The 14,442-nt window shown below is 38.7% G+C and overlaps 1 protein-coding gene across 1 annotated transcript; it reads right to left on the bottom strand.

Annotated features, from left to right (window-relative positions):
• Positions 1 to 664: 664 nt before the first annotated feature.
• bgn (biglycan) lies at positions 665 to 12,047 on the bottom strand. Its single transcript, XM_004070489.4, has 8 exons — positions 11,752 to 12,047; positions 6,885 to 7,149; positions 4,363 to 4,475; positions 3,642 to 3,855; positions 3,400 to 3,510; positions 2,509 to 2,602; positions 1,972 to 2,110; positions 665 to 1,869 (listed from the first exon to the last, which is right to left on the bottom strand). Exons 2-8 carry the CDS (start codon positions 7,132 to 7,134, stop codon positions 1,672 to 1,674), a joined length of 1,119 nt encoding a protein of 372 aa, XP_004070537.1. The 5' UTR covers positions 7,135 to 7,149; positions 11,752 to 12,047; the 3' UTR covers positions 665 to 1,671.
• Positions 12,048 to 14,442: the final 2,395 nt, after the last annotated feature.

The following is a 14,442-nucleotide window of genomic DNA, read 5'->3' as shown; positions in this document are numbered from 1 at the left end:
CTTTTTGACATCAATTTTGTGTTTTCTTTTACTTTGGACAGGAATTATGATTTTTCATTGTGTCATGGTTAATCATTTTTCGTTTTAAGTAATTTTATGTCCAGATTCCATTTATCAGCTTGCAAGACATCCCTGCGTAGACATCAAGCTGAGCCAGTCTCAGCTGGAAACCAGCAATGGCACTAAAATGCATTGACGTTATTGTATATTCTGCTGAGGTGTTATTGTGAGCAGAGATCTCACCCCATCCCTGTAATGCCATTCATTGTTTGTCCAGAACTTATTGCTGAAGAAGCCACTTTTGTGACATAAAATCAAAAGATTAGGCTCACAGAGCATCCCCATAATGTGTAATTTCCGTGGATGTGTGATCTTGATAGGCTTATATTCAATATGATTGATATTTTGCTTATGTATGTGTATTTTTTTTATCTAAATTCTTCAATGAAATTGTACATTTCATGTTATGAAATGATATTACCAACCAACAGTTTCAGGAAAAAAAACTCAAAACTATTAAAAAGATTCAAATTATGACAAATGTATGGCTTCAGAACAGTGTTGTATTCAAAGATCATCAGCTAATAAAAATAAATATGTACAAGAGTTTAGGGATCATTCATTAAATGTTTTGCACTTGATTATACCATAAGGGCATCACCGGTCTCTGGCTGAATGCAGCAGGCTAAAATGTTTTATTCACATGCAGCAGCAGGATGCAAGATTACAGAAAAGAGACAGCACAACACAATAAAACTCAAAGTCGTTTTCTTTATGTCTATGTATGTAAACACGCAAATCCCTCACCCACCCACCTTTACTGAACCAGTAATGCACCCCTGAAGCAGAAAAACAACAGAAAAAACTGTGCAAAACAATGCAAATAAACTACTGCTGTGTGTAGCACATGTGTGAATGAAATACCTTCATTCTCTCCAAACACAGAGGATGTGTTCCAGGAGAGAATACATTATTAATGCAACAGATTACAGCTCAGGTGGCTAATATTTGCAAAGGCAGACAATAAACAGTAAGAATTTAACAAGAAAGTATGTTAGGCACCAAATGAGACAAAAAAAAAGGTAATTTTCTGAATTAACTGATAAAATGCCGAAGTGAGTATTCTATGATTTCTGTGATGTTGCAACAAAGCCCAGAGCAAAAGACCTTCCAAAAACCAGACTGCTTCTTATCCTCTGCTCATATTCTTAACCAAACTGTTTGCAGAAGAACAATTTCTGTCCAAAAAAATGAGTTCTAAGACACAAATCGGATAAAAGGCCTCACAAGTTGTTAGTCTACAGTTTTCATGAAGTAGAAAAAGAGGGGAAGAGGGGTCATAATCTTTCTTCTCAAACCTCTCCATGCTTCAGATTGAAAAACGTTTAAAATATTGATTTTAAAAATTGCTAAATCCCAGATAAAGTTCTACACAGGCTTTCATATCTGTTCACTTCAAGTTAAAATATTAGGTTTTCACTTTTTTTCAGTTTGTGGTCCTCATTGTGACTCATCATCTTCACAAAAAAACAATAAGAAAAAAATATCTCAAATATAAACTCCCTTTAAACCATCTCTAAAGTTTCAATTCTTTTTTTAAATTATTTATCTGCTCCCTTTTCTATTTATCAGCACTTTCTCCTCACTTTCATCTCCCAGTATCTCCCTTTTCTACTTCTTGTAGTTTCCAAACTGAATGGCATAGCGATCGTTGACGCAGCGGAAAGTTGCAGGCTGCACGTCCCAGTAGTTGACGGGGTTATCAAACAAGCTGATGCCGTTATAGAATGTCCTCTTCATCCCAAATCCTCGGGGGCAGAAGTCATCTACATCAACATGATTAATGCTGTTGGAATGAAGATACACCACCTAGAAAAAGACGTAGTAACATGACTCAGACACATTACTACATTACTGAGTGTGTTAAAATTCAACTAAAATCACTTGAAAATCGAAGGTTCATGGACTAACTTGTAAATATTTCATGGAAGGAAGGCCTTGCGGAATACGGGTGAGGCGGTTGTTCTCCAGGTGCAGCTCTCTCAGCATGGGCAGGTAGGACAGGCTGCCATTCTCTATGTTGCGGATGTTATTGAAGCCAAGCCCCAGTCTAACAAAAATAGAAACAGAATGTTAGAAAAAAGAAACACCTCATAAGTGATTCAAATTCAGATGAACGCCAAAGACATCTGACAATGTTCCTGTGACAATCAAGACAGAAAGGGAATGACCAGAGGATGTATAGGAAACCAAAAAAGTAGCAGTTTTCCTAATAAATTAAGATGCTGCTGACATTTGAGCTTGTAATGCAAAATAATATCTGTGTTGAGGATGACATGAGTGCATTTAGAATGACTTTTTTTAGAGCAAGCCAGCATTCCTGCTCCATCTACATGTGTGTAATTTGTATTCCTACCCTTGAGGGGCACTGCTGGCTGTAAAAAGGAGAGCTTAGAGGCAATGAACCCCAGAGCTTTTCCAGCATAATGTTTTAGAGAGGGGGCAGACCTGTAGAGATTTTTGTATCGACTCAGGTCCTCCAATTCCACCGCCTGGATCTGGTTGTGATCCAGATGAAGCTCGTGGAGACTGTCAGGGAGATCTACAAGCCAGAAAGCAAACACGTGAAGCCTCAGTTGAAATGGAAACTTGGATCATTTGCAGCAAACCATTTGGTGTTTTTACATCAAAGCTACACTTCAGTTTTTGGGTCATAAGTTTATTGCAATATTAATTAAAAAGCAAATAATATAGTTTTGTCAGAATTTTGAAAATAGAGAGAATCGTTTGATTCCTGTGCCTTAGTTATGTGGGTAAGCTCCTTTTAAAAAAGCTTCTATCCATTTTAGATCAGCAGAAAAAAGTGCATGATAGATAAAATAAGAAAACTCTTTATTTATTTCATAGTAGGGAAATTTCCATATCATACGGATAAAGAGAGAATAGAAGAAGGGGGGTAGATAATACGAACTTAATCTTAGTCTGTGATGTAACAGTTCCAGACAAATATAAATGCAACACTGCGTAACATATTTTCTAACCTGGGTGACCTTCAACAGGGTTTTGCTTGGTAATGAGGGGGTAAGGCAAATACATCCTTTATAAGCTCACAAAAGTATTGTTTTCCTCTTTGATTTATTTTGTTTCTATGTAAAACTAAAGAATGATACTGTTACATTGATAAAAAGCACAAAAAATGAAACATTCTGCTATTAATGGCCAGAAAACCTCACAAATATAATTCTTAGGTTTATATAACCACATTGCTCAGCTTCTTTTTTTACTGCAAGGTATCCCGCATTAAAACAGCTACATAAGTGAGCCTTTGGAATAAAATCTGACTCATCATACATTTAATTGCAAACATCTTAGCATTTTAGGCAGACAAGTGAGCTTTACCTTTTGGCACCCCGGTTAGTTTTGCCTCAGATAGGCGCAGAAAATTCAGTCTCAGGCCTTTAAATGCTCCTGGTTCAAAGCCACTGTTCTGGATGGGGTTTGCTCCCATTTCTGCAAAATAAAAATAAAACAAATAAAACAAACTTTTAGTGCCTACAAAATGTTCTTATTCTCTCCAGTTATTCACCTAAGTTATTCACAGTGGTAAAGACAATGTTAGCATGCAGCCTAGCATTTCTAACCTATGCAGTTCATGTTGGTCAGTCCTGAGAAGCTTCCAGCTCCAACTTTCCTGATGCGGTTCTCATGGATCCTCAATTCTATCAGAGATGCTGGCAAATTTTTTGGAATAGTTGAGAGCAGGTTCTTTGAAAAGTAGAGCTTCTGCATCCGTTTCAAAGGAACAAATGCTCTGGGGTGCACCTTGGAAATGATGTTATTCCTCACAGACAGAGCCTGAAAAAAATATGTACTTCAGAAAAATCAATACAATAGGCAAAATACAGTGAATACAGGTTCTTAATAGTTTCACTGTACATGTGTGAGTGGGTTAACAGTTCAAAGTTGGTCATCTCCCACCCTCGCACTAGATGGAGACACATGAAAGCAATGAACACCCTTTGAAAGAGACGTTTTATGTGTAATGTCCTGACATGGGTTTCCACAGATGCCAGACTTTATATTGCTTTCGGGTTAGTTCTCCTCAATGTGGGTCAGAGATGAGAACAGTTTTATTGCTAAGAGAGCTTGACCTCTCCCGTGTGGACTCCAGCTCAAACTGTAATACAATTAAAGCTCTCAGAGCAAGAAGGAGCCGAGTGAAAAAGAGAGGAAATGAAGCTCCCAACCCCAAAAGGAATCGTGGAATGAGATGACATCAGTAAAGCCAATGTCAGCTGCATGTGTGCCTTCTGCTTAGTTGATAGCGGGTGGAGCCTTCTATGTGTCTTCTGTGTTTCTTACATATAAGTCCGTAAGGCCTTTGAAGTCATTCTCTCTCAGCTCACTGATTTGGTTGTTCTGTAGGTCCAGGAACCTGGTGTCTGGGGGAATGTTTCTTGGCACCTCCGTCAAACCTGAATACAGCACCAAGAAATACAAAGGTTGGAGTCGTTCTCCACCCAAAGCCTCCAGGAGTGACAGTCAAGCAGCCCTTTAAAACCAGCTCATTTTCAGTTGGCAAGCTCTTAGGATATCCTCCTCAGACACAGACAAAATAAATAGTCACAGCTCCATCAGCCCTGAAAATCAAACCAGTGACCCTCCCACACAATCTCAAATTAGTACTTTGGTTCTCCTCATCTATTATTTCAATGAAAGGTGGAGGTAGACACAACTATGGAGGTTACACAGCGACGTCAATGTAGCATTAGAGGGAGGGGACACACACATATGCAAACTGTCAGAAATTCCTCTTAAACCAAATTGGGACACCAGATGTTTTCCCATCTGGTTACAATTGGACAGACGTCACAGAGGATGAGAAATATACCCTTACCAAATCACACATCAAGGAAAAAAGGAGGGCGTCATTTTGACACATACAAAAAATACAATCACAGTGTTTAAATATGAGTGGCAAAGCTGAGCTCAGTTTTGGATTCTTTGGGACTTGATACAGTTTTACTTTAGGAGAAATCTAAATCGGCTCCAACTAATAGTTTCAACCTTGTATTGTAGCAACCAGATATTAAAAGCTGACATGATGCCTCTTTTCAGAAACACCTGTGTTATGGCACTTGGTGAGGTTCAGGGAAATTACTCAAAACACTGAGCACAGTAGCCAACAGTTATTAACGGGTCCACATTATAGAGACGTGGTCAAGTGTGTCAGACGTGGTAAGTGGATGTGTAACTTGGTTCTGGACCAAGACCATAATTCAGCAAGACCCACTGGTAAGACAGCATCCGTTGTCCCACTGGGATCCAGTCAGCCGGCAACCACATCTAACCCTCTGAGCGCTGGAGCTGCACAGCAATAGTTAACCTTAGATGTGTGCTTTAGCCACCGCTGTGCCGCGCCCCACAGGAATAAACCCTCAGCAGTGTCTGACAGACCATAATGCTGAAAAAATGACAGCTTTGTTACAGAGATGATCAAGTTTGCCTGCAAATAAAAACCCAAAAAGATGATGGTAAAAAAATAAATTTTCCTTTTGGATATTTAGTCCTTATAATAAAATAAGCTTTTTTTCATGATTTTATTTTGTAAAAATTAAAAAAAAATTGCAGTGAAGTTCTTGAGTGTATAGAATATCAGCCAGTGGATTCATGGGGCAGGAAACATAGCCATCCAGTCTGCACCTGCACTGTTTGATGGGCCTCCTGCCTGCAGGAAACCTCCAAACCTGCACCTTGAGCCTTCATCACATCCAGGAGACGCCATGAACAATCTCGACAAAAGAAAGAGCTGTTCCTCAAGACTCTGATTAAGTAAATCCTTTAAATCCTCTAAACCCCAAGTCACAGTTCTTCACTCAAATCTGCCACAAATCTCACATTTTAACCACCAACTGACAACATTCGCACCCTCCAAAACCCCAGTTTGCTTCAATACAAATACTCAACATCATACTGGGATGCACACTACCAGGAGGCAGACGCCACTACCAAAATACATCTGTTCTAAATAGGCACTTGACATCTCCGAAATTATACGCTTCCACATTTGCCTGCCGCTAAAAGACCAGGGACAGTGAATATATAGAGCTAGTAGAATTATGATTTGACAGAATTATTATATCTAAACATAGGTCTCCTATTGGCGTCACACAGCACGTAAAACACTGAGAAACTTAAGACTTAAAGAGGAGTAATTTTAAGAGATTTAGTTTATATTCAATTCCTAAATTCTTTAAACATCATGGAAATTAAATCAGGTATGTTGCGTTATTATTATTAAGAAATGAGAAGTATATAATTGTCTTTTAAATTTTTAAACTTTGGTCGAAGGAAAACCATAAAAGTAGCAATCCTAATCCTGTATCCAAGTCCAGAAACTTTTTCATAATCTTTCCTGAGACTTTTTCCTGTGTTGCTACTTGACATTTTTTTGGGATTAAATGCATTTTTTCCTCTATCCTGGTTTCATAGTTTCTGTGTATGACTCGAAAGTAAAATAACCAATGAAATCCTCAGACTAAAAGCATAAGTGAATTTAGAATGGCCTCCCTAAAAATGATCCTATTGTACAAGTAGCTGTCACTTATACACCCATCTTTCTTTGTAGATTAAGCTCTTTCCTTCATCCTACTTTTCCCTCCTTGTATAGTTTCATTTTTCTCTCACACCATGTCTCCCACAAACAAAGTCTGGAACACAAAATCCCTCAAAGAGATTCTTCTCCTTGTCAAAACACACCAGCATTACCCCAAAGGAGAAGTTCCTCCCGTGGCTTACTTAGCAAAGGAGGACTTAACCCTCTCAGGCTACAAGGTTTGGGTTATCCGAGGTCTTCGGCCTACCTCCCACGCACTGTTACTAACCAAGGTCGGAGCACTGAACGACCTTCCGCTGGCAGTGGCAGCCAAAGGGGCACATGGGCATCCCGGGAGAGGGGGTTGGTTCCATGGCTGAACCTTCTTCCTCATCGTTCATCATTGCCATCTTCCCAATGTTCTCCATGCTGTCCAGAGAAAAATCCCAGAAGCCTCTCTGTTCAAAGGGCAAAGCAGAGGACGGAGCATGCAGCTGGAACAAACACAGCAGCAGCAGGGAGGAGCGAAGCAGCAACATCTTGGATGGAGACACCTAAGAAAACACCAGGACAGAGAAGCATCAGTTTCACCTCACAAAAATATCACATTCTATTAGATCTAACGGACAGTAATGCCCATGACCAAACAAATCACCAAGATTCTACATTGTTAGTGCTCTGAGTTATGAAAGACAACTGTATAGACATTTTTCATGGTTTGATTTGCATCTGCAGGATATTGAAGTTTGCTGTTATCTCCATGATATTTCAGTGCCTTATACAGTATCTGTGAAGTGGAGATGACTACAAATCTAGATGTTTTGTTTTTATTAAAGTAAGAAACACTGTGTCAAAGCAGGGCTAAGAGAACGAGAGCTAAGATTCAAACATCAAATAGAGGATACTCAACTGAAGCAACTATATGTGTCTCATTGGGAACTAGTATAAAAAAAGGAGAAAATGTAAACATAAAATGTCCTTTTATGAATCTCAGAGTCAAATTTTAAAAAGCATGCACAGAGCAGCAAAGTTGTTCATGAATGACAGTAGGCAATTTAATGGTTAATCTAACTATGTGGGTACAGTATTCAAAAAAAAATAATATGAAATGGTCTGCTTGTTCTTAATTACAAGGTCTTTCTGTTTATACCACACCTTAGAGGCAGACTGGAACTGGAGGCTGGTGAGGAGAAATGCACTCATTCCCCCGGTCACTTTTGCCAGGAATTGACTCTGAGAATAAAACCTCTTTAAACCACACCACAGTGTCCCCAAATGTGTGTCATATAACGATTTCTCAGAGTTGAGCAAAAAAGACATCACCTAAATGGGAAAAGTTTACTCCTGCAAAAAATCTTTGCAACAAAGCCACCATTGACATCTGAGTTTGCAAATGTAGCCACGAAGCACACGCACCATGATGTCACAGCCTTGCACAACACACACACACTTTTAGGTGTGTGCATGTGTTGTGTGGAGCTATCCTGACTGCACCAACCTGACAAATGGGTGCATAAACATCTTGATCCCCTCTAATTAACATCAATTCCAATAAAAATATCTACTTTTTTATATTGCAAGACTTTTGAGAAATTACATTTTTAAGTGATTTGGATTTCCTCATTCTCACTACAGATGTGCAAATAATTCCTTATCTTAAGTCAAATTCATTAAAAACATCCTTATAATGACATATTTATATATTTGCTGCAATAAGCTCATTCGGAAAGCACCTACATTTATAAAAATTGAAGTAATAATTTAAGGTTTATTAATAAAATTAATTTATTTATACATTTCATTCACAACTATGCATCTTAACAGATGCTTTTTTGAAGCAATCCACGGTGGTAGTTTAAATTATTTTTAAGCTTTAGTGGAAAAAAATAACACATCTATAGGTAACAAAACTGTCATTTTCCCCACACTTTTTAGTTTTAATTCGTGTGTCCTTAACATGCAGAACTGTTTTTTGTTGTTTTTTTTTGCTTTTCATTTTCGTGTTACGTAGTCTTCTCCTCATCAGGGGACATTTAAGACAGCACAGCTTGCTGTGTGCATGGTGTGAACCTGGCCTGGTATCTTAAAAACTGGCTTCAGCAGTCTGCTCCCTTTTACAAAAATAGCTGCAAAATTATACCATTTTGCAGTAAAGAAAAAAGCCCAGTTGGCCTTGGTTTGACCAGAAGAATGCAGCCGAAGGAGCAGAACTACAGCATATAGTGTCAGCATCACACAGTGACTGTCAACGCATGAAGAAACACAAAAAGACCCAGATTACACACAAAAGACACCACCAGACTTATTTATATACCTGTAATTGCTGCAGAATATACTTTGCATCGTTATGACAACTGTGCCAATCTAAAACTCCTGAGCTCTGACTTCAGATACTTTTTTACGTCTTTCTCTTTCAAAAAAATAACTCAGAACTGAAAGTGTGTCACCAGCAAAAGGTTTATCCAACATTAAGATGAAGCTAAATCCTACCACCAAGCAGCGTTTTACACAGTCCCAACCATGTTGATCAGGCTCTGCTGTTTGTATTCATGAATTCCTGTTTTTTCCCTTCAATTTAGCTCCAAGCTGTCAAACATCCGGGGCTGAGATAAAAACAAACCGAGAGCTTTGGTCTTAATTGTTGTTGTTTCTCCCACCCAAAGGCAAAGAGTGGTTTAATGGATGAATGAATGAATATGAGAATATTTTAGAGTGTCTGTGTCATTGTGAGTTCACAGGGTGCAGTAGGGCGTCAGACCAGGGGATGGAAAGAGAAAAAAAGATCGTAGAATGACAATTAAGAAGCAGACTCACAAAGATTGTGGGAGTTGGGTGTCAGCAGAGGCCAAAAGGTCCACATGGACAGTGACAGTGCATTTTCTGACACCTAGAGTCATCTTTATTCAGGTACTTTGTATTCTACCTTACTTAGTTTAGTAACTTAAGTACATTTTAGGAACTTTCATGGTAGTTTGTATTGTTGCCTGTCTGGAAAGGGATTAATCCATGCAAAGTAATGAGTTTACAAAACCTAATTATGTCTTGAAACTGATATTGTTCCTGTTTTAGTTCTAGAAAATATAGACAGCTACCTAAAACAGTAAAAAGTCAATCTGATGCCAAGGGTGTCAGTCCCTCTCACAGACACATTTCAAGATGGCTAAAACTGACAAAACCCACAACTTTAGGGGGCTTCATTTATGACTATTTTGTCTTCCTGCTTTACACAAGAACAATTAAAAACAGCATGCTACAGGCAAAAACAGAGACAATGAAGGCTATATAGGACTGACCAAACTACACAATAGTCTTTGTGAAGGCACCAACTTCAAAAAGAAACATTCTTCTCAAGTGTTTTTTTGTTCATGGGATTTCTGTGTGCACCATCCATCATGAACGCCCTGCATACACTAAGCTTCAGTGAAATGACGTAAAGGTTATAGTGAGACAGTTCAGACAACCTTTGTTAAGCTCGCCAAGTGCTAATTCAAACTATATAAACTATATAAAGTCTGCTCCTCCCAGATTGTGGTCAGAAGAAAGAAAACAAACCTTTGTTGTTGTTTTTTTTTTGTCTAAATGAACTGAGAATCAGAAAATAGTAAAATCATCTAAATCTTTATTAATCCTGCTTCATTGGTCCATGCCTCAATGCCTCACTGGGAGCGCTACAAACCCTCAAAGCTGCAGCTGACAAAATCCACCAGACCTGAAATTATTGATGAAGACATGCAAAGCTGCCTCGTTTTGTAGCAATTCGTACCACATGCTGTCTTCCTCACACTACTGGAAGAGTGTGGGCACAGCTGAGGTGGGGCAGGGAGCTTGCCACGTGCCAGCTGGCACCACAACACATATGTATTGGCAGCCGCCACGTCCACACTGACTCTGATCATCACGCGGGGCAAAGGCTGACTCTGCACAAAACACTGGACAATTCTTAATATAGTGTTGCAGGGATATGAAGACGTATTTGCACAAAATTCCAGGATGGAATAGTTTTGTTGCTCTGAGCTCAAAAAGTCCTGTAAGAAACTCTTATGAAAAAAGAAAAAAATGTATAAATCAGCTCAAATGTTACATCTGGAAGACATAATCTCATAAACAAGAAATGTGTCAATGGCCTAATAAACGTTTCTGCATGAAATTCTACCATCCCTTTCACAAAAGCATTTCTTTTTTGTGTGGGCCCTCTTCAGACTTAAAGACTGTTAGTGCTAGGCGGGTCCGGTAAGGGCACTCGGGTGGAGCTTAACTGCCCATACGGCTGTAATTTTGTGACTTGTCTCTAAAAAAAGGACCTGCTTGGCAGCCCCTGTTATGCCACTTAGCTTGGATGTGGTAACAAAGCGGCTCAGTGGTATCGAGATGAAACTGGACCAATGCTGAGCAGAGAAACAGACAAAGAGACGAAGTAAAAATCAAATCTTTTATAGAATCTGTGCCTACAGGTAGATGGGCCTCAGCCAAAAGATTTTAACGTTTGTTGACAGTTTGTGAGTAAAAAAAGAAAGAAACAATAGCATTTGATCAAGAATTTATTTTATTGGCACAGTGAAATTTGGGCAATAGTATAAAAATGCATCATTGTTAGGCTCCCACTTTAGCATTACCCAAAAATTCCTATGCCTGATCTAATGTGAAGTTGTTAGAACTGGCTGGAAAGGGTACCAGATAAAAAATAAGCCTCTCCAAAGGATCTGTTTGGGATCCAAAGCTAAATGCTCAAACCTGAAGTCACAACTAACCTGAACACTGCAGACTCTGAAGTGAACTTAGTAGCAAATTTTACTGAGATCATTTTCCAATTCTCTCCCCTGTAAATCATACTTGAGTGGCATTTGGACAGTATTACTGCCATCTAGTGTTCGTTTGGAAGAACACCATGCACGCAAGGATGCAACAAGTTAAATTAATATAAGATTACAGAATCATTATATGCAACCTTTTCATTCAGTGTCATGCTCGTGCATTATTTATGTCATTGCGCACCAAAACATTCATATCAATGTTTAAGCCAAATAAATATACCTAATCTTTTCTTTTCTCTCACATTTTTTTATTCTATGTACATAAGATGAGACAACAGAATTAAAATGTTTAATTCTTGCTCATTAGAATAAAAAATCACCAAAAAATGTTTTAAAGTTGCCTACCTTCTCAGTAGAAACAAGGTATTAATTCCAAAATCTTGCCCCCAAAAAAGTGAATTTCAGCGCCTTTTCCTGGATGGTCAGTTTATTTTTTGCACAACTGTCCTATAATCTCATTTAATTCAGGACAAAGTGGAATGAATCCCAGTGATCCCGGTACATCCACGCACAGCTCCTGCAGACCCGCGCTCTGCTCCGAAACGTGTCAGTGCGCGTCCCGGTCACGTCAAAGCCACGGCTGCGTGTCGTGGAGTTGAACCCACGAAGTTAACGATCCAGCTGCTCCTACTCTTTCTCGGATGGATGAAAAAGAGGAAGAGGAGGAGGTGGAGGAGAAGGAGGGGGAAACCGAAAAGCGCGTTTAATGAGTAAACAAATAGGCTAAATATTATGACAGTGACATATTTCCACTGCCTCACACATGTGTCTGGACTGAAACAACAAAACCAGTTCCAAAGTACAAAGATGGATGAATTCACTTCTATTTACCAAAAACTCAGACCAAAAAGCCATTTTCGGGTGTTTTTCGGATAAAACAGGCAAGAAAAGATCAAAACAGCAAATGATCATATAAAATCCATACAATTTGTGCATTTCCATTGAATAAATCCAAATCAGCTTAGTTAGTTTATCGTCTAATTCAGTTTTTTACATCTTAGCCCATTTAAAACCTTCAATTGTTATTTCTTATATGTACAAACAGTTAAACAAAAAGGTCATATTAAGTGACAGCCAATACAATATGCAGTAAAAGAGACTTATCTTTCCTTGATGATTTTTTATTTTTATTTTTTTTTACAAATGGTAGGCTCGGTAGACGTTTATCTACTTTTTGCTGCTATAAAAACAGAAATGTCCAGGCTAATAAAGTTCCGGCCTTAAGGACAAAAGGACATTATGCTCATTTTTGGGGTATTTTATTGTCATATTATCTTATTTTCTAAAAAATTTAAAGGCAAACATTTTGCAATGATTGCAGGCTTATCCTTTTAACCTGTCCTTCTTAGCTGTGCATTACTAAGCAAAAAGTGGGGAATTTAACAAACTTTCCATGTGTAGAGCACTGTTTTTCCTTGGTGAAGACTTTGAAATGCCTACTGTTTTTACAACTATATATTGCATAAAGAGCAAAATAACAAGAAAGCCACAAATCAAAATTCCAGGCATGTTTAAGCTTGAACCCTTCTCCGGAATTGTTGTTTTTGTCTTTTTATTTTCTGAGGGATTTTAAAAACATAAAATCTGTGTGTGTGTGTGTATTTCTAATTTGTTTTCTGCTAAGTCCTGTTCGGGCAGGATAAAGTGTTCTTTTCCAGTTACTGTCTTGCTTTTTCTCCTGCACTGCTGGCGAGCCACCTCATTTGGGAACAAGCTATTTAATATTTCTACAAATATTTAGAGATGTTCATGCTTTATCAATGGTACTGTGAGCACAAAATCCCATTAAATCACTTTAATTGCTGTTCAGATCAATATCATCTTCAACTTTATTTCTTTCTAAAAGTGCAGGATGACAGATGGGTAACACAGGACAAATAAATGTTCAGCAAGGGCAAAGATTTTGATATCATATTTTTTTTGCAGTTTTTATTGCCTTTTTCTCTGTTTCCTGTTTTTCTTTCATTTAGCGGATTCGATTTTTCTCTGTGTGCCCGTCTCCCTCTCGCTGTGGTTCACTTGATTATGGTGTTGGTCTGTAGCTCCAGGGCTTGGCATCCAAATTAAACTTTTTTTTCCCTACTTAAGTGTTGAGCTAACGTGTCTCAAGAGATTAGCACACCCACTTGCTTTTTTTATTTTTCAGTGACTGTGAGTATTCCCTGTGCCTGCATGTGAGCCAAAGAGAGGACACCAATCTGAACACGTGTTTCTTTAAGATCCTTATCAGGGTTCTAAGAGGAATCTCTTAGTACTTTTTCTTAATGGGATCTTAGTACTTTATATTTTATCAGTAAATTCCCAGCCCTCCAGTCCAATAACAAACACAGGAAGCTGCCGTCTCCGGGCAGAACAGACAGCACATGGGAGAAGTAAAGTTCGACATTAATTTAAGTTCAGCTGCTCATAAATGGGATCTGGCTAGGGTTTGTTGTGATGTAAAACATCTGCTGCGTGTGATGGGATGTCACTTTAACTGTTTATTCATGTCACAGACATTGTGATAGATGCCACTGAAGTGGCAGAGCTGCCAGATTGAAAATACCCCCTCTGATGAGCAGTTAAGAAGGGTTTTAGGGTGAAACATTAAGACTAATGCATCCATTTGTGCAGAAGTTGCAGAAAAAGAGACTGATGCAACTTGGAGGATTTTATTCGGAGTTTTAGCTTAACTCGTAACATGCCGGAACTCTGGAATCACTTTGACTGCAGAGCTTCTTAGACAGTAATGTGCTGTTTGCAAAATTACAGTACAATTATGGAGACTGCAAACTGCACCACATGCACAGGAATAAGAGCAGACAGCTAACACAAGATTACATCCCTGAGCACTTAGAGTGACACGAGTAAATCTCTTTGGATCTGTTCGAGCATTTTGTTTGAATTGTGCAAGCATGATGCAGCACATCATTCACTTGTGCTGCCACTTTTCCTCCTAATCTCTCAGCTTCACTGGATCTTCTGCATTTGTTCCTGAAACATTTGCAGGAGACCTCCTGTTCTTCACGTAGAGCTACAGAGATTCAACTCCCTGCA

Source organism: Oryzias latipes, chromosome 7 (assembly GCF_002234675.1).
Source record: "Oryzias latipes chromosome 7, ASM223467v1".
NCBI lineage: Eukaryota > Metazoa > Chordata > Actinopteri > Beloniformes > Adrianichthyidae > Oryzias > Oryzias latipes.
The sequence above is the reverse complement of the archived record's forward strand: the minus strand, read 5'-3'. Positions and strand labels throughout refer to the sequence as shown.